General features: G+C 44.4%; 1 protein-coding gene across 4 annotated transcripts in view; it reads right to left on the bottom strand.

The window, feature by feature from the left end:
- LOC102940288 (sodium channel protein type 2 subunit alpha) overlaps positions 1–26,381 on the bottom strand; it is a 124,267-nt gene that overhangs the window by 57,352 nt on the left and 40,534 nt on the right. For all 4 annotated transcript variants that reach the window (XM_043525358.1, XM_007056630.4, XM_043525357.1 and 1 more), the window contains exons 8-15: positions 24,146–24,209; positions 23,350–23,491; positions 22,364–22,570; positions 20,547–20,840; positions 18,784–19,131; positions 17,573–17,705; positions 14,834–15,072; positions 13,146–13,319 (exon numbers count right to left, since the gene is read on the bottom strand). In XM_043525358.1, the coding sequence (XP_043381293.1) occupies positions 13,146–13,319; positions 14,834–15,072; positions 17,573–17,705; positions 18,784–19,131; positions 20,547–20,840; positions 22,364–22,570; positions 23,350–23,491; positions 24,146–24,209 (1,601 nt within the window). The remainder of the gene's footprint in view (positions 1–13,145; positions 13,320–14,833; positions 15,073–17,572; positions 17,706–18,783; positions 19,132–20,546; positions 20,841–22,363; positions 22,571–23,349; positions 23,492–24,145; positions 24,210–26,381) is intronic.

Below are 26,381 nucleotides of genomic sequence, written 5' to 3'. Positions count from 1 at the left end.
AACAACCCTTGAAAGGACTGCAAATGAAGTCTGGCATGTTATGTGACATATGTGCATGCAAACATGTGCCCCAAGAGTCTGCAGCAGTCCTGCTGGTGTGCTGGGATAACTCTAGGGTTGGCATAAAGTTGATCTCAGACTGCAACCTTCACAGACGTGGAGTCTAACAGTGCCCTGATAAATGCTAAGCTCTGAGATGGGATCAGCATTGTTTTTTCTCTATTAATCCTGAATGCCAGTATGGCAAAGAGGTCTTGTGTCCTTTAAAGTGAGTCGGTCACTTGCTGGGTAAATTTCCCCCCTACAATATGTCTAAGTAGAGATACACACAGATTCCTTGTCTCATCTACGGATGGCCACTAGAGCTAGAACTTTGGTGAACATTCCTGGCTCCATGAAGATGCTGAAGGAACCGTAGGTACTTCCTGCGAGTTGGTTGTACTGAGATGTGAGGCCTCTTGAAAGTTGAGAGCCACGAATCAGTCTGTAGGATCAAAGGGGAGAGTACAGAGGCAAGTGTAACCATATGGAATTTGAAGTAATAGATGAAGGTGTTGAGGCAATGAAGACCGACGATAGGTCTCCCACCCCCTTTCTTCTTTGGGATTAGGAAGTAGTGAGAATAAAATCCCCTGCCCCTGCATTCTGGGAGTACTTCCTCTACCATTCCCAGTTGAATGAGGGAATCCACATCTTGCCTCAACAGTCTTTTGTGAGAAGAATCCCTGAAGAGGGATGGGGAGGGTGGAAAGGGATTGGAACAGCTTGAAACTGGACATGATACACCTTTCTGATGATCTCAAGGTCTGAGGCTATCTGAAAAAAATGTTACCTACCTCTTGTAACTGTTGTTCTTCAAGATGTGTTGCTCATGTCCATTCCAAGTAGGAACGTGCGCGCTGCATGCACAGTCGTTGGAAGATTTTCCCCTAGCAATACCCGTTCGATCGGCTGTGGAACCCCCTGGAGTTGTGCCTTTATGGCGGTGTATATAGGTCCCTATCAACCCACCGCCTCTTCAGTTCCTTCTTGCCAGATATTCTGACAGAGGGGAGGTGGGTGGATCTTGAAATAGACATGAGCAACACATCTCAAAGAACAACAGTTACGAGAGCTAGGTAACTGTTTTTTCTTCTTCAAGTGCTTGCTCATGTCGATTCCAAATAGGTGACTCCCAAGCCTTACCCAGGAGGCAGGTCGGAGTTCATGGAATCGCTAATTGTAGCACCACTCTGCCAAATGCTGCATCGTCTCTGGCCTGCTGTGTAATTGCGTAGTGCGACGTAAAGGTGTGGATCGACAACCACATCACTGCCCTGCAGATGGCTTGAATAGGAACTTGTGCCAAGAACGTTGCTGAGGATTCCTGTGCCCTTGTGGAGTGTGCCATGAGCGTACAGGCAGGAATCTTTGCCAAGTTGTAACACGCATGAATACAGGACGTGATTCAAGAAGAGATCCTTTGGGACAAGACTGGAAGCCCCTTCATCTGCTCCTCAACTGCAATGAAGAGTTGCATTGATTTCCAAAATGACTTCATTCTTTCAACGTAGAAGGCTAATGATCGTCTGACATCCAGGGAGTGAAGCATTCATCCCCTGTTGCTAGTGTGAGGCTTAGGAAAGAACATAGGGAGAAAAATGTCCTGGTTCACGTGCAATTGCGAAACTACATTTGGGAGAAAGGCAGGGCGTGGTCGCAACTGCACCTTGTCCTTATAGAAGACTGTGTATGGAGGCTCCGAAGTTAAGGCCTTAAGCTCAGACATCCTCCTGGCTGAAGTTATAGCCACCAAGAACACTACTTTCCAGGAAAGGTAGAGGAGGGAGCACGTTGCTAAGGGCTCGAAAGGAGGTCCCATCAGTCTAGAGCAGGGGTGGGTAAACTATGGCCCGCGGGCCGCGTCTACTCTGTCAGACTTTTTAATCCAGCCCTCCAGTTCCATTGCCCCTCTCTGCTTGCCCAGTGCTCCCACCAGAGAGTGAGGTCTGGGGCTTGCCCCACTCTGGCGCTCCAGCCGAGAAGCGTGGTCAGGGGCTTGCCCCACTCCACCTGCCCAGCGCTCTGGCTGGGGAGCGGGGTTGGGGGCTTTCCCCACTCTGCCCACCCAGCGCTCCCGCTGCGGAGGGGGGTCAGGGGACTTGCCCTGCTCTGGCGCTCCAGCTGGGGAGCAGGGTTGAGGGCTTGATGAGGTGGGTGGGCCTGGCGCAGTGTGTCTTTTCTGATTTAAAAAAACACATTGCCATCGCAGCTCTTTTGAAAATGAGGCCCTTCGGGGATGCTGCAGGAATGATGTTATTTCATCTCTGCATGAAGTATGTAGCGTAGTACATTGAAAAGTTTTTGCTAACATAAAATTTGTGTTCAGACAGGAGTAAAATTGTGTGGTAAAATCAACAAACAGTAATGTAATTTTCTAACAGTGCATTGTTCAACAGAATTATTTTAATAATGTTGATGTTTAAAGAAACTTATGCTGTCCCTATTTGAACATGAATTGTTAATTTTGTGATCATTCATGGCTTGCCATACAATTTCCATACCCGATGTGGCCCTCAGGCCAAAAAGTTTGCCCACCACTGGTTTAGAGAGCACCAGGTTGAGATCCCATCGGGGAATTGGCTGTCTTTCTTGACAGTACAGCCTCTCTATGCCTTTGAGGAAGTGGCCCACCATGGGGTTTGCAAAAACAGAGTGACCAATTGAACCGGGGTGGAAAGCTGAGATAGCGGCCAGGTGCACCTTTACTGACAATACTGACAGACCTTGCTGTTTTAGACGCAGCGAACAGTCCAGGATAAAGGGAATTCATGACTGTAAGGGTGGTATGTCATTTTGTAATGCCCAAATGAAGAATCTTTTCCACTCGGCCAGACAAGTAGCCCTGGTGGATGGCTTTCCGCTGCCAAGGAAGACCTCTCTAACAGGGTCTGAGCATGTGAGCTCCAAAGGGCTTAGCTACAGAGTTTCCATGCCATAAGCTAGAGAGACTGCAGATTGGGATGCTGGAGGTGGTCATGGTCCTTTGCGATCAAATCCGGGAACAGGGGCAGGGTTATCGGCATGTCCACTGACAGGTCTAGAAGCGTGGTGAACCAGTGCTGGCGTGGCCCCGCTGGTGCTATTAATATAATTGATGCTCCCTCCCTCCCTTCTGACCTTCAGCAGGACCTTGTATACAAGCGGGAAGGGCAGGAATGTGTATAGTACAGAGGTGGGCAAACTACTGCCCACGGGCCACATCCAGCCCATGGGATCCTTGTACTCGGTCCCTGAGCCCCCGGCCCAGGAGGCTCGCCACTGGCCCCTCCCCTGCTGTTCCCCTTCCCTCACAGCCCCAGCTCACTGCACCGCCGGCGCAATGCTCCAGGCGGCGCAGCGGGCTGCAAGCTCCTGGGGCATTGCAGCTGCAGAGCCCGGCCTGACCCTGTGTTCTGTGCCGCACGGTAAGGGGGCAGGGAGCAGGGTGGATTGGACAGAGGGCAGGTGAGTTCGGGGGATAGTCGGGGGGGGTGGATAGGGGTCGGGGCAGTCAGGGGGTGGGGAACAGGGGGTTGAATGGGGGTAGGGGTCCCGGGGGGGGCAATCAGGAAGCGGGGGATTGGATGGGGCGGTGGGGGGGCAGAGGTTCCGGGGGCAGTCAGGGGACAGGGAGAAGGGGTGGTTGGATAGGACAGGGGTCCCCAGGGGGCAGTAAGGAAGGAAAGGGGGGGTTGGATAGGGTGGCAGGGGGGTAGCCAGAGGCAGGGGTTCTGGGGGCCGTCAGGGAATGCGGGGGTTGGATGGGGCAGGAGTCCTGGCAGGGGGAGCTGTCAGGGAGCGAGAAGCAGGGGTGTGGGGGCCGGGCCACGCCCCCTCCCCTAACCGGCCCTCCATACAATTTTCGAAACCCGATGTGGCCCTCAGGCCAAAAAGTTTGCCTGCCCCTGGTATAGTAAATGGCCCTTCCAAGGGAGGAGTATAGCATCTGCAAGTGAACCCAGGCTGTGATTCAGGAAGGAGCAAAACTGGTGACACTTCCTGTTATATTTTGTTGCAAACAAATCTATTTAGGGAAACCTCCACTGTTGAAAGATGTTGATCACAACATCCGGACGGAGGGACCACTCGTGATTTTGAAATGACCTGCTGAAATGATTGGCCAGTTCGTTCTGGGAGCCTGGAAGGTACAATTCCTCTAGATGTATTGAATGGGCGATGCAGAAATCCCACAGCTTGAGGGCTTCCCAGCACAGGGGAGAGTCGCGAGCACCGCCCTGTCTGTTTATATAGATTATCACTGTCATGTTGTTGGTCAACACCTATACCGGGGTGGCCAACCTGAGCCTGAGAAGGAGCCAGAATTTACCAATGTACATTGCCAAAGAGCCACAGTAATACATCAGCAGCCCCCATCAGCTCCCCCACCTCCAACTCCAGTACCTCCTACCCGCCAGCAGCCCTGCCAATCAGCACTTCCCCCTCCCTCCCCGTGCCTCCTGCCCGCTGTGATCAGCTGTTTCACAGTGTACAGCTCTGGGATGGAGGGGGGAGGAGCAAGGGTGCAGCAGGCTCGGAGAGGGGGCAGAAAGGGGTGGGGGCCTTGGGGTAAGGGTGGAGTGGGGGGCGGGACCTGGGGTTGAGCAGTGGAAAGTTGCAGCTGTAGCTCCAGCTCCGGAGTCAGCACCTATGCAAGGAGCCACATATTAACTTCTGAAGAGCCACATGTGGCTCCGGAGCCACAGGTTGGCCACCCCAACCTATACACATCTGCCCTCCAGACGGGCCTGGAACGTCTGACAAGCAAAGCGGACTGCTCTTAGCTCCCTGACGTTGATGTGCAGCGAAAGTTATGCCTGGGACCAGAGGCCCTGAGTCCTCCTGAGTTCACTCTGAGTGCACCTCTGCCCTGAGCACACCCCGATCCCATTGCCGACACATCCGTGACTAGAGACATGGAGGGTTGGGGCCTGGAGAAAGGCACTGCTGTGTACACCGCTTGTGGGTTGAGCCACCACAGGAGGGACTCAATAACTGGAGGAGGAAGTGTAACTAACTTGTCTAGGCGGTCTCGGGGTGGCCTGTACGCTGAGGCCAGCCAGGCCTGCAGAGGCCGAAGCCGAAGTCTTGCATGCTGTACTACATATGTACAAGTGGCCATGTGACCGAGCAGCTTTACGCAACCTTGGGCCATAGTAGTGGGGTATTGCCTTAGGTCCTCTGTGATGGTGCCCATACTCAGAAAACGGGACTCCAGAAGGAAGGCTGGCTTGACCTGAGTCTAAGAGAGCTCCGATTAATTCTATTTTCTGCGTAGGGGTTAGAGCTGATTTAGGCACATTCAGTATTAGTCCGAGCTCTTTGAAAGTCTGTTGTATGAGGTTCATATGATGTTCCACCCGGGCTTTGGTACAGCCTTGACAAGCCAGTCATCTAGGTACGGGAAAACTTGTACTTGGGAAGGCAGCAACAATGGACATGCTTTGGTGAACACCCGAGCAGCCGCTGATAGCCCAAAGGGGAGAACTGTGAACCGATAATGAGAGTTGTTGACCACGAAGCAGAGGAACCACCTGTGGGATGGCATAATCGACACATGGAAGTATGCATCCTTCAAGTCGAAGGCGGTGTACTAGTCCCCCAGATCCAGGGTGGGAATAATGAAAGCCAGAGAGATCATGCGGAACTTCAGCTTTTTCATGAATTTGTTGAGGTTCTGCAGGTCCACAACTGCTCGTAACCCACCTTTGGCTTTTGGGATTAGGAAATATCGGGAATGGAAACCCTTGTTCCAGGACTCCTGAGGGACCTCCTCTACCACTCTGGTTTCTAGGAGCACTTGCACTTCCTGTATGAGAAGTTGGTTGTGAGAAGGGTCTCTGAAGAGGAACGGGAAAGGGGGGTGGGAGGAAGGAAGGGAACAGAATTGGAGAGAATATCCCAATTCTACTGTGTGCAAGACCCACTGGTCTGAGGTGATCTGGGCCCAGGCCTGGTAAAAATGGGGTAGACGATTCAAAAACGGGGCGAAGAATCTGGGATTGTGACTGGTGTGTCGCCCCTGGGTGCACCTTCAAAAGTTTTGTTTGGGAACTGAAGACTGTCTCACCGAGCTCTGGCCCTGGTTGGAAGATGGCTGTGGAGGCCTTCGCCTATTACTCCGACCACGCTTCCTACTACAATCTTGTCTGAACTAAGAGGGGTAGAAGCATGGCGGGAGCTGAGGCTTAAAATGCTTTCTTGGTGGGGCTGGCGTATGGAGCCCCAGGGACTTTAATATTGCTCTTGAGTCTTTGAGACTGTGAAGCCTGGAGTCCATTTGCTCTGCAAACAGACCCAACCCATCGAAGGGCAAGTCCTGAATCGTTTGTTGGACCTCATGTGGAAGGTCCAAAACTTGCAGCCACGATCTCCTTTGCATGGCTATAGCGGTGGACATCATTAGTGTCACCGAGTCTGCTGAGTCTAATGCGGCTTGCAAGGAGGTCCTTGCAATAGCCTTGCCCTCCTCGAGGATGGCTCCAAAGTCAGAGCGAGTCAGCTGGGAGTAACTCCTTAAACTTAGACAAAGTGTTCCCACAGTTAAAATTACAGCGGCTGAGGACTGCTTGTTGATTGGCAATCTGAAGATGTAGCCCCCCGGTGGACCTTATGGCCGAAGAGGTCCAGCTTTTTTGCCTCCTTAAATTTGGATGTAGGACCCTGTTGCCCTGGTCTTTCTTTTGTGTTTGCCACTGCCACAACCAGCGTGCCCGGCTGAGGGTGCGTGAATAGGTATTTGTACCCCTTGGATGGTACAAAGTACTTCCTTTCCACCCCTTGGCCGTGGGGGGAATGGAGGTTGGGAGTTTGCCATAGGTGGGAGTTTGTGATATTCTGGATGATCTTGTTCAAGGGTAAGGCGACCCTTAAAGGACCCCTGGGCGTCAGGATGTCCACCATGGGATCCACTTCTTTTGACATCTCCTCCGCCTGGAGGCCCAGATTTTGTGCTAACCTTCTGAGTAGCTCTTGGTGGGCTCTACTGTCCATAGTCAGAAATGTGGCAGATGAACCCGCTACTGCCTCGTCCGGGGAGGAAGAGGATGATGCTCTTAGTAGCACTGGGTCCTCCCGAACCTCTAACTTGTGGAGGTCTTCCCATGCTGATACTTCCAGCATGGTGCCCTGGGCTGACCCTTCTTGATTAGGCACGGAAGTCTGTTCATTAAATTGGAAAGTCTATCCTGTAACAGAAATTGATATGCAGAGAGAGGTGTCTGAAAATTTGACACCCTCATCTGAGGGGGTCCATCCACAGAAATCTAAGTCCTTCATGTCTTTTCTTCTGAGGGGTAGATTGGTCTAGCCTTACAGCTTTGCAAGGCTGGCGTTAGGGGGTAGGAAGCAGGGCAATTGCCTGGGGCCCCATGTCACAGGGGCCTGGCACTGGGGGGCTTGGGCTTCAGCCCTTGGCAGCGGGGCTTTGGCTTTAGAAACATTGCAGAAATCCAATGTATGAACAGGTGAGACAGGGTGGGGGGTCCACTCCTTAGTTTCTGCCCTGGGCCCCAGTGAGTCTAACACCTTCCCTGCTGCTTTGACCTCTCAAGGGATGTACTACAAGTGTACTGGGAGGGTATTAATGGAAATATTCAAACCCTTTAGCAGATGCCTGGTATCTCCTGTCTGCCTTTTTCAGTGTCACTGTGATTAAGGAGATGAGGGTATTCCAGATCAATGTGGATGGTTTGAGTAGTCCATTATTAAGAACCCTGGACTTCAGAAAAGCATACTTTGACTCCCTCAGGGAACTGATGGGCAAGATCCCCTGGGAGAATAACATGAGGGGGAAAGGAGTCCAGGAGAGCTGGCTGTATTTTAAAGAATCCTTATTGAGGTTACAGGGACAAACCATCCCGATGTGTAGAAAGAATAGTAAATATGGCAGGCGACCAGCTTGGCTTAACAGTGAAATCTTTGCTGCTCTTAAATACAAAAAAGAAGCTTACAAGAAGTGGAAGATTGGACAAATGACCAGGGATGAGTATAAAAATATTGCTCGGGCTTGCAGGAGTGAAATCAGGAAGGCCAAATCACACCTGGAGTTGCAGCTAGCAAGAGATGTTAAGAGTAACAAGAAGGGTTTCTGCAGGTATGTTAGCAACAAGAAGAAAGTCAAGGAAAGTGTGGGCCCCTTACTGAATGAGGGAGGCAACCTAGTGACAGAGGATGTGGAAGAAGCTAATGTACTCAATGCTTTTTTTGCCTCTGTCTTCACGAACAAGGTCAGCTCCCAGACTACTGCACTGGGCAGCACAGCATGGGGAGAAGGTGACCAGCCCTCTGTGGAGAAAGAAGTGGTTCGGGACTATTTAGAAAAGCTGGACGAGCACAAGTCCATGGGTCCGGATGCGTTGCATCCGAGAGTGCTAAAGGAGTTGGCGGATGTGATTGCAGAGCCATTGGCCATTATCTTTGAAAACTCATGGCGATCGGGGGAGGACCCAGATGACTGGAAAAAGGCTAATGTAGTGCCCATTTTTAAAAAAGGGAAGAAGGAGGATCCTTGGAACTACAGGACAGTCAGCCTCACCTCAGTCCCTGGAAAAATCATGGAGCAGGTCCTCAAGGAATCAATTCTGAAGCACTTAGAGGACAGGAAAGTCATCAGGAACAGTCAGCATAGATTCACCAAGGGCAAGTCATGCCTGACTAATCTAATTACCTTCTATGATGAGATAACTGGCTCTGTGGATGAAGGGAAAGCAATGGACATGTTGTTCCTTGACTTTAGCAAAGCTTTTGACACGGTCTCCCACAGTATTCTTGCCAGCAAGTTAAAGAAGTATGGGCTGGATGAATGGACTATAAGGTGGATAGAAAGCTAGCTAGATTGTCGGGCTCAACGGGTAGTGATCAATGGCTCCATGTCTAGTTGGCAGCCGGTATCAAGTGGAGTGCCCCAGGGGTCGGTCCTGGGGCCGGTTTTGTTCAATATCTTCATAAATGATCTGGAGGATGGTGTGGATTGCACCCTCAGCAAGTTTGCAGATGACACTAAACCGGGAGGAGTGGTAGATACACTGGAGGGTAGGAATAGGATACAGAGGGACCTAGACAAATTGGAGCATTGGGCCAAAAGAAATCTGATGAGGTTCAACAAGGACAAGTGCAGAGTCCTGCACTTAGGACGGAAGAATCCCATGCACCGCTACAAACTAGGGACCGAATGGCTCGGCAGCAGTTCTGCAGAAAAGGACCTAGGGCTTACAGTGGACGAGAAGCTGGATATGAGTCAACAGTGTGCCCTTGTTGCCAAGAAGGCCAATGACATTTTGGGATGTGTAAGTAGGGGCATTGCCACCAGATCGAGGGACGTGATCGTTCCCCTCTATTCGACATTGGTGAGGCCTCATCTGGAGTACTTTGTCCAGTTTTGGGCCCCACACTACAAGAAGGATGTGGAAAAATTGAAAAGAGTCCAGCAGAGGGCAACAAAAATGATTAGGGGACTGGAACACATGAGTTATGAGGAGAGGCTGAGGGAACTGGGGATGTTTAGTCTTCAGAAGAGAAGAATGAGGGGGGATTTGATAGCTGCTTTCAGCTACCTGAAAGGGGGTTCCAAAGAGGATGGCTCTAGACTGTTCTCAGTGGTAGCAGATGACAGAACAAGGAGTAATGGTCTCAAGTTGCAGTGGGGGAGGTTTAGGTTGGATATTAGGAACAACTTTTTCACTAAGAGGGTGGTGAAACACTGGAATGCGTTACCTAGGGAGGTGGTGGAATCTCCTTCCCTAGAAGTTTTTAAGGTCAGGCTTGACAAAGCCCTGGCTGGGATGATTAAGTCGGGTATCGGTCCTGCTTTGAGCAGGGGGTTGGACTAGATGACCTCCTGAGGTCCCTTCGAACCCTGATATTCTATGATTCTAAGAATATGGTTAGTTACTCCATTGCGGGCTATCCAGCTGCTTATGTTATTTCTTTTGGATGGCATCCAGGAAGAATCTAGCATCTCTGCCATTATTTTAACAAGTCCTGGAAAGCCTTTAACTCAGGGGTGGCCAACCTGAGCCTGAGAAGGAGCCAAAATTTACCAATGTACATTGCCAGAGAGCCACAGTAATACATCAGCAGCCCCGCATCAGCTCCCATTCATTCAGTAGGAATGAAATCAGGAGGGCCAAATCGCACCTGGAGCTGCAGCTAGCAAGAGATGTCAAGAGTAACAAGAAGGGTTTCTTCAGGTATGTTGGCAACAAGAAGAAAGCCAAGGAAAGTGTGGGCCCCTTACTGAATGAGGGAGGCAACCTAGTGACAGAGGATGTGGAAAAAGCTAATATGCTCAATGCTTTTTTTTTGCCTGTCTTCACTAACAAGGACAGCTCCCAGACTGCTGCGCTGGGCATCACAACATGGGGAGTAGATGGCCAGCCCTCTGTGGAGAAAGAGGTGGTTAGGGACTATTTAGAAAAGCTGGACGTGCACAAGTCTATGGGGCCGGACGAGTTGCATCCGAGAGTGCTAAAGGAATTGGCGGATGTGATTGCAGAGCCATTGGCCATTATCTTTGAAAACTCGTGGCGAACGGGGGAAGTCCCAGATGACTGGAAAAAGGCTAATGTAGTGCCAATCTTTAAAAAAGGGAAGGAGGATCCTGGGAACTACAGGCCAGTCAGCCTCACCTCAGTCCCCGGAAAAATCATGGAGCAGGTCCTCAAGGAATCAATTCTGAAGCACTTACACGAGAGGAAAGTGATCAGGAACAGTCAGCATGGATTCACCAAGGGTAGGTCATGCCTGACTAATCTAATAGCCTTCTATGATGAGATTACTGATTCTGTGGATGAAGGGAAAGCAGTGGATGTATTGTTTCTTGACTTTAGCAAAGCTTTTGACACGGTCTCCCACAGTATTCCTGTCAGCAAGTTAAAGAAGTATGGGCTGGATGAATGTACATAAGGTGGGTAGAAAGTTGGCTAGATTGTCGGGCTCAACGGGTAGTGATCAATGGCTCCATGTCTAGTTGGCAGCCGGTATCAAGTGGAGTGCCCCAGGGGTCGGTCCTGGGGCTGGTTTTGTTTAATATCTTCATAAATGATCTGGAGGATGGTGTGGATTGCACTCTCAGCAAATTTGCGGATGATACTAAACTGGGAGGAGTGGTAGATACGCTGGAGGGCAGGGATAGGATACAGAGGGACCTAGACAAATTGGAGGATTGGGCCAAAAGAAACCTGATGCGGTTCAATAAGGATAAGTGCAGGGTCCTGCACTTAGGACGGAAGAACCCAATGCACAGCTACAGACTAGGGACCAAATGGCTAGGCAGCAGTTCTGCGGAAAAGGACCTAGGGGTTACAGTGGATGAGAAGCTGGATATGAGTCAGCAGTGTGCCCTTGTTGCCAAGAAGGCCAATGGCATTTTGGGATGTATAAGTAGGGGCATAGCGAGCAGATCGAGGGACGTGATCGTTCCCCTCTATTCGACATTGGTGAGGCCTCATCTGGAGTACTTTGTCCAGTTTTGGGCCCCACACTACAAGAAGGACGTGGATAAATTGGAGAGAGTCCAGCGAAGGGCAACAAAAATGATTAGGGGTCTGGAACACATGACTTATGAGGAGAGGCTGAGGGAACTGGGATTGTTTAGTCTGCGGAAGAGAAGAATGAGGGGGGATTTGATAGCTGCTTTCAACTACCTGAGAGGTGGTTCCAGAGAGGATGGTTCTAGACTATTCTCAGTGGTAGAAGAGGACAGGACAAGGAGTAATGGTCTCAAGTTGCAGTGGGGGAGGTTTAGGTTGGATATTAGGAAAAACTTTTTCACTAAGAGGGTGGTGAAACACTGGAATGCGTTACCTAGGGAGATGGTAGAATCTCCTTCCTTGGAAGTTTTTAAGGTCAGGCTTGACAAAGCCCTGGCTGGGATGATTTGATTGGGGATTGGTCCTGCTTTGAGCAGGGGGTTGGACTAGATGACCTCCTGAGGTCCCTTCCAACCCTGATATTCTATGATTCCATGATTCTATGATTCCCCTCACACTGCTTGTAGAGCCTCCCACCCACTGGCAGCCCCGACGATCAGTGCCTCCTCCTCCCTCCCCGCACCTGCTGATCAGCTGTTTCGTAGCATGCAGAAGGCTCTGGGGAGGAGGTGGGAGTAGCGAGGGCACGGCAGGCTCAGGGGAGGGGGCGGGAAGGGGTGGTGTGGGGGCAGGGTCTGTGGCAGAGCCAGGGGTTGAGCAGTGAGCACCACCTGGCACCTTGGAAGTTGGTGCCTGTAGCTCCAGCCCCGAAGTCGGTGCCTATACTAGGAGCTGCATATTAACTTCTGAAGAGCTGCATGTGGCTCCGGAGCCACAGGTTGGCCACCCCTGCATTAGCTCATTCATTGAAGCAGTGGATGGAAGATTAACTGCCTCATCTGAGGAGGAGGATGAAATGGCCAGAGCTGGTGACTTTCTGTGGAGTAATTATGCCCACGATATTTGTCCTTTTCCTCATTTTGGCTAATCTATGGGGGAGGAGAACCCAGGAATAGGGAGTCTTTACTGGGAAAATGTTCTTATACAGAACACAACTCAGCCAACTGGCAAAGAAAACTTACCAATACTAAGCTAAAACTAACAAACTTCACAAACTGTAGGAGAACTAAGCTAGCTACACACTAAGAGCAAGGAATGCAGATACTACAGGGTTCTGTCTCACAGATACTATAAGGTTCGATTTCGGAGGCATCGGTGATAAGAAGGAACGGAGTGTGGTTGTGGCTGCCCCACCCTTTATGCCTTCAGCTCTGGGGAGTGAGAGGGCACTCAGGGCACATGTGCAGTCCCAGCAAACACTGATATTAAAAAGATTCCAATCTCACACACCAAGAGTGGAATCTGTGTGGACAATCACTCAAAGAAGAAAGTCAGACTACTAATGCATTGTGACGAAGATGCACGACCTACAGTAGATGCATGCAACTAGTCGCTAGGCAATTTAGTAGCTTTTAAAAAATTATGCAATGAACTTTTGACTTGGTAATGAGGATCCACTGTAGAATACTCCCTTTGGAGAAAATTCATGTACACCAGCTTTATAATATACAAAGAGAAAATTAAAAATGAAGCAGTATACTTGTGTGTATAAAGTAAATATATAATGTAAAAGCCTGCATTTACTAGTGTACTTACCAATCTGAATGATCTGAGAACAGATAATCCTTCCACATTTGCAAGACCAAGCTCCATTAAACTAAGGCTCACAATAAAACCATCAAAAATATTCCAGCCTTCTTGGAAATAATAATAAGGATCCATGGCAACTATCTTGAGAAACATTTCTGCTGTGAAGATGCCAGTAAAGACCTAAAGGTAAAAGATAATCTGTTACACAAATAATATTGAAGAACATTTTAGATAAAAATAACAGTGACAATTTTTAACAAGTTATATGTATCCGGTGACTCTTACCAGAATAGAAGGGCTTTCTATGATAAATCTACATAGATTCTAAATATTTCTGTGCACTGATTTAGCAATCAAATTCAGAAGTGTAGCTAAACTATGCCTCACAACATTTAATTGCTTAATGGGAACCAGCAAAGAAGGGAAATAGGTCTTCTCTTCAAACTGCTAATAAGCATGTATGGAGATTGTGACAAAGAACCCATTCTACTTGTTCCTTCCTTCTCACATGCCATCTTTGCTCAATTTCTTGAGATAAGGCTAAACTTATTTGAGACCAGATTTTTCCATTTTGACATAGACTATATGGAGGATGGTGTGGAGCAACCTTTCTCCTGAATGATCTCCAGAAGGCACTAGCAACCCACGGCACCATCTTCTTCCAAGGTGGACTATGTTCTCCCCTGTGCATCTGTACACATTGCTGTCCAGTGCACAGCGGTCAGAACCATGGCCCTCTTCCTGTTCCATCCTTTGGGGTTGCTAGCTCATCAGGAAGAGTTAGCAGAAAGCAGTTTCTATACTTAGAAGAGTACAAGGACTGCAACTGCAACTCAGTCATGGTCTATAATTATCTGATAGTAAAGGGCTCTGTAACCAAGCAGACAAAGATGTGACAAGATCCAACGGCTAGAAGGTGAATGTAGAAAAATTCAAACTAGAAATATGGTGAAACAGCTTACCAATGGGGTCTTTAAATCAAGACTGATTGTCTTTCAAAAAGATCTAATTCAGCTACAAGTTATTGCACTAGATGCAGGAATCACTGGCTGAAATACCCTGGCTGTGTTATATAGGTGGTCAGAGATGATCATAACTGTCCCTTTGAATTGTGTCTGCCTCTAGTGTAGGAGAGTACAAGATGGGGGTAGTTTCTTCTGCCCTTCCTCACCCACCCAGGCACATTCTAACCCCAAATCTGGGTTCTATTGAACAAGGAAGTACCTCACAAATAAGGCATAGGGTGTGTATTTTGTAACCACATTTCAATTTATCGACAAGAGTGATCCTCTGTATTCTGTCACTCTGATTACCATTTCTGAGAGCATGTCTTTCTGTAAATGAGATCAATGACAATTCAGAGAGCCATTCAAAATATCAGATAATTTTACAGGACTTCTGGTGTCTGCTCCTTATTTGTTCTACACCTAGGAGAATTTTTTTGAAGGGGAATTAAACTTTTTTATTAGCAGTCTGTATAGGCAAAACTGGAGATATGCTTTTGAGGTCCCTTACAAACACCGCATTAAAGAAAAGATAAACAGTGTATCTTAAACATGCATAGTTAAACAGAGCTGCCCGTGAGCATATCATAGACTGGACAAAATATCTTTGTAAGATGTGTAAGGACACTCAATAATTCTTTTCAAGAGAAATGTATTTGTATGTCACATAATACATTATGAAAGACTTACCAGATTTCCTACTGAAAGCACGTGACTAAACTGTTCCGTCATTGGATAATGCTCCATGGCCATAAACAATGTGTTTAAAACAATGCAGATAGTAATAGCAAGATCGACAAATGGATCCATCACAATCAAATTTACAATATGTTTTACTCTTAACCATGGAGTGCAGCAATCCCAGATCAAGCATGTGTTAGCAAATTTATACCAGCATGGTGGGCATTTCTGCCTGGATTCTTCAAGTTCTAGAGGGAAAAGTGTAAAACAAATTCAAAAAGACAGCTCTTTATTATATGTATCAAGTGGGTTTTGTTTTAAGGCCTAAGCATTCTTCTCAATGTTTAGGTGACAGAAATGGCATGATGAAACAGAGCCCTTGAGACCCAGACTGATGTCCAGCCACAGCAAAAGTTAAATAATTAAAAAGAGGAACTTGGACCAATAAATTCTAAAACTGGTGTTAAAAGAATCCTAACTATTCAATTAATAAAATAGCCATTCACAAACCAGATTCTAAATAGGAAGCAAAACACAGCTTTAATTCAAAGGATAGCATAGCAGAATCCTGGTGTATGTGGAAGAGTAGTATAGTTCAAATTGCATCTTGCCCATGGGACTTAATAATTTGAGATTCTTGTTCCAAACAAAATGCCAGATGACTCCTAACACTGAATTATGGTCCAGGAGCACAAAACTCTGGGTCATGCCCATTTTGGCCTGAGTTACCAGACTTACATCTCCAGGCTTAAACCCACTCGATGGGATTTATTATAATTTACCACTGGAAAAAAAAGTGAACCCTATTTGTACATTTATTTCTTCAGAAACAGTACACCTCGAAAATCTATGCATGGGGCTGGGTCCGCTGCCACAGAAAACACGTGTAATTCAAGGTGATTTACAATAGGTGGTAGAAGGGCCCACCTACTAGCTCCTTCTGAGAATGGCTTACATCAGGTGTAGAAACACTGAAAGAGCTGGTTAATAATCTAAACAGTAATCCTCTTGTGCTGTAGAACCAAATATGTTTCAACTTAATTATATACATTTCCTTCTTAGACCTGTGATTCTAGACAGTGATTCCAGGGTGGGTTAGGATAGCCAGGCATTATGTTTAGAAGAAAAACAAAACAGGTAAGCATTAATTATTTTCTTCTCTCTCTCAAAAGATATGTTTGTCAGTCCTATATATATATGAGACATAACAACAACAACTTCTGGAAGTGAGAACATAAGAGCAGCCATACTGGGTCAGACCAAAGGTCCATCGAGCCCAGTATCCTGTCTTCCAATAATGGCCAATGTCAGGTGACCCAGAGAAAATGAACAGAACAGGTCATCGTCAAGTGAACCATCCCCTGTCGCCCATTCCCAGCTTCTGGCAAACAGAGGCTGGGGACACCATCCCTGCACATCATGGCTAATAGTCACTGATGGACCTATCCTCCATGAACTTATCTAGTTCTTTTTTGAACCCTGTTAGTTATAGTCTTGGCCTTCACAACATCCTCTGGCAAGGAGTTCCACAGGTTGACTGTGTGTTGTGTGAAGAAATACTTTCGTTTGTTTTAAACATGCTGCCTATTCATTTTATTTGGTGGACCCTAGTTCTTGTGTTATAAGAAGGAGTAAATAACACTTCCTCATTTACTTTTCTCCACACCAGTCATGATTTTATACACCTATATCATATCTTCCCCTTAGTCATCTCTTTTCCAAGCTGAAAAGTCTCAGACTTATTAATCTCTCCTCATATGGCAGTTAAACTCCTGATCTAGTTGAGGTCAGGAATTTAGCAGTGTAGATGGTGAGAGGCACCTTTGGGGCATGTAGATAGTATGTAGAGTATATACCATAAAGTTCTGGCATGTCTTGACTCTACTCATCTAAGCAATGCCTCATCATCGACTGCTATTTATACCTGTGCTGGGAAGCATGCGGTGTCTGTACTCTACATAGTGCTGTAAGTCTAGACATAGCCTATATTGTTGTAGTGATACGACCTTGTGTTGTATGTTATCCAATCTGATCTCACATATGAAGCATGTTTGAGCTGAGTCAGTGTTGCGATCCAAGACCTCTGCAGAAAGACAGCTTCTGCTCCTGAAGGCAAGAAGTTCTTAGGACCAGCTGGTGATATTATCACTGTGACTCCACAAGAGGTAGAAATGGTGGGAATATTAGTGTAGGCAGTGAAAATAGATCTGATCTGAGCAGGGTTGGGTTATTTGGCAGCTAGAATACCAGTGGCTGCCTTCCAGTTGAATTGCATTTGTGAGAGTAATGATGGGAAATTTTACGTAAAAAATCTAGCATTAACACAGCCCTAGGCCATGTCTATACCAAGAGCACCCTACTGGTACAGGAAAAATGGTATACTATAATGTCAATACACTCCTGATGTGGACACTTTGTACTGATATAATACAATCACTACCATGAGCAAAACAAGCTATACCAGTCACCAGCTTTGCCAGTATAGCTTCATCTACACTAAGGACATCTGCCAGCACAATTATGTCAGTCATGGATCACACCTCTTCACGCCCTGACTGACATAGCTAAGTCAAACAGGAAATCTGTGACAGAGCCAGGAGTAGAAGCCTAGTCTCCTAACTCACCATACTCTGCTTTAGCCACAAGGCCATCCCGTCCCATATACACGTCCAGGGGAACAGAGTTTTTCTCTGTCCAGTTATTTATATTATTTATACTTAGTCATATCAGACATACAATGCTACATACCTTCCATTGTGTTTGTGAGTATGCTGGCTATACTCATTGCTCTTTGTCTTGCACTGGGCTCTGACAGGAAATCCATAGAAACGTGGTAAGAACTTGTCCGTCTCTTTCTTAATTCTGTTTCTGTTGTGGTACCCTGAAAATAAAATGCTGATAAAATAGACTATCACCATGTGTGTTGATTTAATAAGCAAACACTGTATGGATTCTATAAAAATATAGTGAGTTTCTAGAAAAATGAGGGACATGTAGGTTCATATCCCCTGTATACTGATTTCATTTAGGTCCCAATTCAGTTAAAAATTTAAGCACAAGCCTAACTTTAAGCATGTGAATAGCCATATGGACTTCAATGGGACTACTTGTGTGCTTAAAGTTAGGCATGTACTTATATACTTTGCTGATTCCGGGCCCAGAAATTCAATTTGAATGTCTTTCTCACATTGGATTTAACTATTTGAAAATTTCAAAAAAGATCCACAGAATTTGGCAGTGAGCTTTATTATAAATATCTTTCTAAATATGTGGCATATCTTTTCATAAATCTGTATTCGCACAGCCTACGTGGACAGGCAGCTGTGTGCACAAATGGGGTATGTGCATTTTCTTGGGTTGCTTCTTCATTTAGACTGAATATCTATACAGTAAGCCTATATCTAAATTTTCAAACCAAAATCAAAGGACAAGAAATGTCTAATCACACTGAAATTTATACAAAAAATTAACCTGTTAGAATCTTGAATTGACTGAGAGTAGTGCTATCACAACCCATTCAAGTTAAACACAGTAATCTATTGACAGGGGTATGTAGAGTTAACGGGAGTTATACCATGGCTTACTTTATTCCATTAATTATATATAACCCATTTATCATTTTTGTAATTTTTGACATCCATCTGATATAGGAATGCAGAACTTCCCAATTAAATCTTCGGGGGAAATGTACTGCCTGCCTGGATATATAATAAAGCCATACATTTTGCTTATTACATTATTTACTATTTTATCTTGTTAATACCTAGTGTATTAACAAGTATTTTCAGGTATTTAATTAGAGATTGCGAGACAAATCTCAGTTTGACCAACCAAAAAATCATTCCCAAGTGATTTCATTTTGTAGAAACACAGGCCTGTGTAGTAAGAAGAGGCCACCTTGCCTGAACTATTAGAAACTTCCTTAAATTCATAAAACAGCTACTGCTGGCAATGATCACCTCTGGGAGAAGCTGTCCAGTAGGTGACGTGAGAGCCGGAGGTCCACCAACTAAAGAAACCACCCCATTGCAATCTACAGTGCTGTGCATCTTCCCATTTGCTGGAAGCGCTGGTACCATTCTGGATGACCTACTGGCCTGACTAATGTTACTGTTGCGCCGTTCACCATGTCTATGTGGAACAAAGAGAGAACCTCTTCTACTCTCATTGTCTTCAAAAGTGCTATGTTCATCATCAGCAAAGTCATTTTCTGATCCTACATCCTTTGCTCGACCTCTGAAGCTGAAAAGACTCGTTCTGCTGCTGCGCCTTGGGGAAAACAGGGAGCCACGAATGCTCAGCAAAGACTGTACAAAAAGAAAATTATATAATTATTAGCTGAAAATTCTTAAAAAATAAATACAAAGTTAATATGTTCTAAAGATTTATGTCATAGACAAAGAAAGAGACTATTACACACATGAGCGTGCACACACACACGCTTTTAGGTGGCTTGGGAGTAAAATTAATAGGAAAGAGCACACAAGTGATTTCCACTGCCATAGTTACTTTGCCACTTAGAAAAATAAAATCAACCAGTTTAATTACAGTAAAAGACGCTGTTTAATGAAATTGCTTCCTCTAACTCTCTGCATATTTTATTGCACGCGGTTCATAAATTAATAAAACTGAAGCTAGACTCTTATTTATTGCTGCTTTGTGTTGGTCTGTATGCTTGGCTACATAATTTTTTATGCAAATGTTTTGGGCCCTACTTTGTACTGACAGACAGCAAACAAATATGAGTTAGTTTAAAAAATGTAAATATTTTCCTAGATATTATTCATTTAGGCCCCAATCCTGCAAGCAGTTCTCAGAGGTTTTTTTTGTTTGTATGTAGAGTATATACCGTAAAGCTCTGGCATGTCTTGACTCTATTCATCTAAGCAATACCTCATCATCTACACTGCTATTTATACCTGTGCTGGGGAGCATGCGATGTCTGTACTCTACATAACGCCATAAGTGGAGACATAGGCTATACTGCTGGAGTGATACAACGTTGTGTGATTATCCTATGGGATCTCACATACTAAACACGTTTGAGCTAGGTCAGTGTTGGGATCCAAGACCTCTGCAGAAAAGACAGCTGCTGAAGGAAGTGTGCTGTGGATTCTGTAGATGGCACTCTTCTCTCTCAGTCACCACTGTGCAATGCCACAGGAGAGAGGCAAGTGGGACTTTTGCTATTGGCACTGTGATCTTTTTTGAGACATAAAACCAAGGTCTTGAAACTAATGAACACTTTAACATGAAAAATTTCACATGAAAATTTTTGCCATGTGCAGTGACTCTGTGTCCCTCAAATTTAGTTTTTTGTGAAGTTCATTAAATGGCTGCTTTGTCATTGGAAATGTGATATTTCAGATTATGAACATGCAAAATCTTGAAACCACTATTCACACTGAATGCACCCATTTTCACAAGTATATGGGCCCATTTTCATGAAAGAAACGTGAGAAGTGGCACATTTTTCCTTCAGGTGGGTTCATTTTTTTAATTTGCAATGAAAAACAAAATCTCTCTAATTCTAACAGCTTCATATTTCACTGCAAGCGTTTAACAAAAAGTCCTGACCATTTGAAATTACATTAAAGATCCTGTGACACCTTCTGCAGGAATAAGGATGTTCACCTTGTGTCCTTACCATTACTGCACTCTCATGACAAACCGATGATGATGATGCAATAAAGACACAGTTTAATGGATAATACCACTGTACCTGATGTGGAGAAGAGAACCTCTTTTCATATGTCAGCCTGTTCCCTTCAATGGAGAATCGGAAACCTTTCCTTCTCATGCTATCTTCTGATTCAGATTTGTGAAAATCTTCCTCATCTTTCTCCTCTCCTTCAGACTGTTCCTTCTGTTTTCTCTTCTTCCTTCTGTTCCTTCTCTCTTTAGCACTCTTTGAACTCAACTTCGATGCTTCAGAAGAACTTTCAGAGAATCCTCCTACCCCACCTACTCCGCTGAACTCTCTTGAATCAGCTGCTACTGCAGCTGCTGCTGCTGCCTGTTGTGTCACAAAATGACACACAATTAAAATGTACACTAACATTTTTAAATTTATTTTTTTAAAGTGAGTGAATGTGATATTTGTGTAAGCGAAGCACTGAACCCACTTCGTAAAGCACAGCATATTGCACAAAGCACCTTTTTGTCAATGTGCAAGGAACAATAATTCACCACTCCACTGCAGTCCAGATCAAAAATGGCCCTGTATTCTTGCCCTGAACCTGACAGGGAATAGAACAGTCCAGAAGAAAACTGCATCACTGGAGCAACAGGTGAACAATCATGTCTTTGTTGGATTAAAGAAGAGGGAACAATATAGCATTTGTGCAATGAATCTTAACCAGCAGACAAACTATACAAAGTTCAGGGAATGTAGTCAAAGAAAGAGTGTAGAGAAAAGAAAATTTAAGAGAAAAAAAATCCGCAGTAACAGGAGATAACATTTCCTTAAACCACCTTTGCTGGGTCCTATGCATATATGGATAGTTTCCAACTCCTTAATGGACTAGCTATGTCCAGTGACATCATTCCAGTCAGTGGTCTTCATAGAATTGAGTTAAACTATGTTCGGCAATAGCCCTGGTACTGCTTGTAGTCTCTAACATTTGTAGAGAATTTGACTAAATAATGTTTTTTTTTAAGGCTGAAGTCAGCACCAGATGTTGCTAGAAGGCACAGGTCAGCTGGTCTTTAGCCAGACACTTACCAGGAAGATACAGATCAACTCCACCTTTAGTTAGCCACTGTCCAGTCAACCAACTAGTCCATTAGGAAGTGTGAGGGGTTTCAAAAAGAGGAAAGAGGCTTCAAAGTAGGACCCAAAGGTTCATGGATTCTAAGGCTAGAAGAGACCACTGTGATCATCTAGTCTGACCTCCTATATAACACAGGCCATAGAACTTCCCCAAAATAATTTCTTGAATCAAGACATCAAGTCTCGATTATAAAATTGTCAGTGATGGAGAATCCAATATGATCCCTGCTAAACTGTTCCAATGGCTAATTACTCTCACCATGTAAAACGTGTGCCTTTTTTTCAGTCTGTTTCCAAGTGATGCAACACTACTCTAGTGGGGAGCACTGCCCACAAAATATGTAAGTTTTCTTTCAGCCTGAATCTCTATTGTAATTTTCTGCTCAGTCTTGCCATTTTCACAGCAAAGTACCTGTCCTGAGTTACATTCAAGAAATGTAATGAAAAGTTATGTAGATGTAAATAATTCATGTAGCAGCACCTGTGTTTTTTTCACATCTCCACCTGAGACTTCAATCGCCAGTGTCTCAGCTCAGTGTTCTTTACCAGATTTCTTACTAATCAACAGACTAAACTGATCATTTAGGCCTGAGTAAGGAGTAGAACAGTCATTATTTCTCTATTTCTCACCCTTGTTCGGGGGCTGTGTTTGTGTGGGGGAAGTAATTTACTACTGTGAAGGGGGGCAGGGTTTATTCTCCTGTGTGGCTGAAAAGGACCAGTGCACAATCTTGCACTAAAGGAGCAATTTTGGATTACAAAGGTACCTGAGCTTCTTCTTGTTGTTTTTTCAACTGTTCAAGCATCTGCTGAAATTCTGCCTCCTTCTGCTCTGCTTCTTCCATGGTTGCTTGATTCTGTTCTTCATAGGCCATAGCAACAACAGCCAGGATCAAGTTAATCAGATAGAAAGAACCCAGGAAAATTACCAGAACAAAAAATATCATGTATGTTTTGCCAGCAGCACGTAGCGTCTGGGGAAAAAAGAAATAAATAGTTTTATCATTTTTTAAAGTTACTACATAGTCTCTATACATTATAATTTATTAATGCACAATTCTAGTATAATAAGAGCTCTTGTGTCAACACAACTGGTTTTTGATAATTCATATAGTTTTTCCATATAAAAATATTGTGGGTCATATTCTGCTCACAAGTGCAAAACTAGAGTTAAATGGGCCTTGCAGAAGAATCTCTACTGGGTTCAAGGTAAATAAGATTCTGCAGCTCAGCTGCTTCACAATTTCTACTACAAACTAGAGGCTGTAGTAGTGTCAGCTGCCACAGCTCTCCCCCTAAAATGGGGTTTTATCCTGTAGATCTACATAGCAGAAGGGCCACTGGTCACACCTTATCCTTCCACACCCAAGGAGGTTAGAGGCAAGATGTGCCCCTTAAGGAGGAAGTGTGGTCTAGTAACATACAGAACACTGGACTCGGAGCCAAACATGACTCTGGTATTCACTGATTGTGTTTATGCAAGATATGTTACCAATTTGGGTTCATTTACCCACCTTAATACAGTTATTCTTGATTATTCACAATTATTCTTATTATTTATGTATACTGAAGTATAATCTAAGAGCCTCAGTCATCCACCAGGACCCCATTGTGCTAGGTAGTAGAGAAACACAAAACACCAAGACAGTTCCTGCCCCAAGCATTCTCAGAGACATGTGGATGTAAAGCACTGTGTAAACGCTATGTTGTAGTTGTAGTAGTAGCAATAGTGTTTATTTTAGTGGATCCTCACCAGCTGATAAAGATTCTCCCAAAAGTCCTGAGTCATCAGTCGAAAGAGTGACAAAAACGCCCAGCTGAATGTGTCAAAGCTCGTGTAGCCATAGTTGGGGTTTCTACCAGCTTTTACACATATATATCCTTCTGGACATTGACTACAAAAGAAAAAGAAATGCTATTTTAAATAGATACTCCAAATCATTACACACTACTATACATCACAGAAATGTTCAGGATATGAGTTGCCAACATTCAGTCACTTACTCAAGATGAAATTATTATCAGCTAAAATTTTACTCCACAAAACAATCCAATAAAGGATGCTGTAAGGTTAACTAAGATAAAACAAATCAGAAAAGAAAAAAGTATGTTATTTTCTAAGAACACATCAACGCTTTAATGATAAAATGTATAATATGCTATCCTTCCCACTCACGCTCTTGATTCTCACAAGCTTGTCAGCTGTCAGCACATCTCCTGTGAAATTGCAAAAGAGTGTCCACTGGCTTGGCTGATAATAAGGGAACTACTCAGCCAGATGGCAGCAAATTTTATGCTCGAAGTATTTGAATGCCTACTTTTAGGGAAAGAGGCTAGCCTGACACACTTATATAGGAACATTGCAAATTCAAGTCATGTTGATGCTGATACTCAGAAATCCAGTATCATACTCCAGAAACTTTGTTGATTTGAAATAAAACACTGTGGAAGACACTGCAGTGGGTTGTCCGCTTGAGTTTTCCTAAGTTACACTTGTACATATAAATGTTTTCATAAAAGACAATAAAATATAATGAAACATTTCTTACCCTGCATCTGAGCTATTGCCACACAGCAGAGCATCATTCTGTCCTTCCAAAAAGTAAAAATGACCTGTTTAAAAAGAGAAAGGGGGTGGGGGTTGGGGGGAAGTGTGGTGAATTTACTGAGAAAATGTGTTTATTCACCACGTAAAGAAACCATTTAAATCTAAATTTAATCGTACAAAATAATATAAACTTTTGTGTTTTAAAGGAAATTAATGTAACCATAACATGGAAACCACAAACATAATTTCAGGAGAAATATCTTATAATTTTAGAACTATGGAAGGAAGCAAAAATAATGTTTTTGACAAACAAAAGATTTTCTAACACATCTAGAAGATGCATTTCTTTAGAGAAACAGCAAAGCAACAGTACAGTAGAATCTTGTTAAGCCATACAAATGATTGGAAGACCCTCTGTGGATTACCAAATTTATAAATTTGCAAATAACTGAACAAATACCATGAAAAAATTACAAGTACGCTGAATTAACAAAATGTATTTGTCCATATGTTTTGATATTAATTATTTATGATATTTCATAGGATACTTTATTCAACTACTACACTGCAATTTGTCAAAGTAATTAAATCTTAGTAACATGAGAACTCAGTACAGCATGCTGCTATTACACCTCGATTTTGAGAAGTGGAGGGAGACCATCAAGCTGTGTGAGTGTGTATGAGAGAGGATTACTAAGCCGAATTCTCTGGTGATGTAAATGGATCCATGTTCTATTGCACTTAAAGTTTCACTATTGAATAACAAACATAATCAAGTTAAATCCCAAAGTAAATAAAAGTACTGAGATGATTTTTAGATAGCCACAAAGGTGTTCAAAATTCAGCCCTTTAAAGCTATAAATTGGTGAAACAGCACATGAGCAAAGGGCTAGATTGTGCAACTCTTACTCATACTGACAAGCACTTACTCAACCAAGCAGCCTCACTGTCATATTTAGGATAATTTTAAAAATAAGTGCTCATCGGGGTGAGTAAGGGTTGCATAATTCAGCCCAATATTAAGGGAAAATCCAAATTCTATCATCAAGATGAAGAACTATTAGTTGAAAATTCCAATGGAAGCAAAAGAGATTGGAATACTATTTGGAATTAGCAGACTTTTCTTCTTTGGTATCTCCCAAACAATATATCCCAATATCTGTTTTTGGTCTAAAGGCTGATAGGAGTAAGGGGAACAGAGAATACTCATATCTGTAAGGAAAAACAAAAATATCTATTCTTTGTGGGCATTCAGGGGTAAAATTGCATTTCTGGTGTGCTTCATACTAATAGATGTAACTGGTCATTTTTTTTTACCTTTTGTCTCACAGTAAATTACCCATAAAGGAATAGTGACTATGGCTTTAGCAGAATAAAACTATGCTAAGAGGAAAACTGGCCTTCAGGTATAGACACAAAGCTTTCTGTTACGAAATCAGATGATATCCCACGTGCAACATATTGGGCCAGAGGAATGACTAATCTTAAAATGCCAATAGCAGTAAGAATAGGTTTGATTCATAAAAGACAACTCATTTTACTTATGAAGAAAATGTCTGGGAAATGCAGACCATGAAAATGTATGATGGGCTTAGAGAATCTGATCTCTAGCTTAATTACCATTTTAATAGCAGTGATTGACAATTTAAACATATTGGCTAACAATGAGAATAAGCTGAAGTGTAATGGAAGGGACAAAATTCTTAAAATCCCTAAGGCAGATTCTTACCCCCAGTTTCCTTTGTGCCACTCAAGGGGTGCAAATGGAATAGCAATTTACCCTATCTACCCTGTAGGGATTCCCCCTGGAATGGGGAATCTCTAATAGGTGTAGCACTGGCAGAATTAGCACAACTCTTGGTTCAAGTGGCACGTCACGGCAGGGAGGGGTGAGAGTGAGATGTTTGCTGGTTATCACCAGAAAGCAGACAGTCCCTTATGTCTATTCTGTTTTAAAACTCACTGCGGTGAGTCTTCGGGACCAGGTCTACAGACTTGGAATAAGGCTCTGGTGTTAAAAACTGTTGCACAGATGTTTGGATTCGGGCTGGAGCTCAGGTTCTGAAGCCAGGGGATGGGGTGGGTTTCAGAGCTGGAGCTCCAGCCCGAGCCACAATGTTTTTGTGCCATAGTGTGAGCCAAGTCTGTAGACGTGGGCTCTGAGATTTGCTGCTGCACGTTTTAAAATGCAGTGTAGACTTACCCTTATGGACCATTGCCAGCTGGGCCACATCCAA

The sequence above is a fragment of the Chelonia mydas genome, chromosome 11, assembly GCF_015237465.2.
Source record: "Chelonia mydas isolate rCheMyd1 chromosome 11, rCheMyd1.pri.v2, whole genome shotgun sequence".
Lineage (NCBI taxonomy): Eukaryota > Metazoa > Chordata > Testudines > Cheloniidae > Chelonia > Chelonia mydas.
Note: the sequence above shows the minus strand (reverse complement) of the source record. Positions and strands in the feature narration are given on the sequence as shown.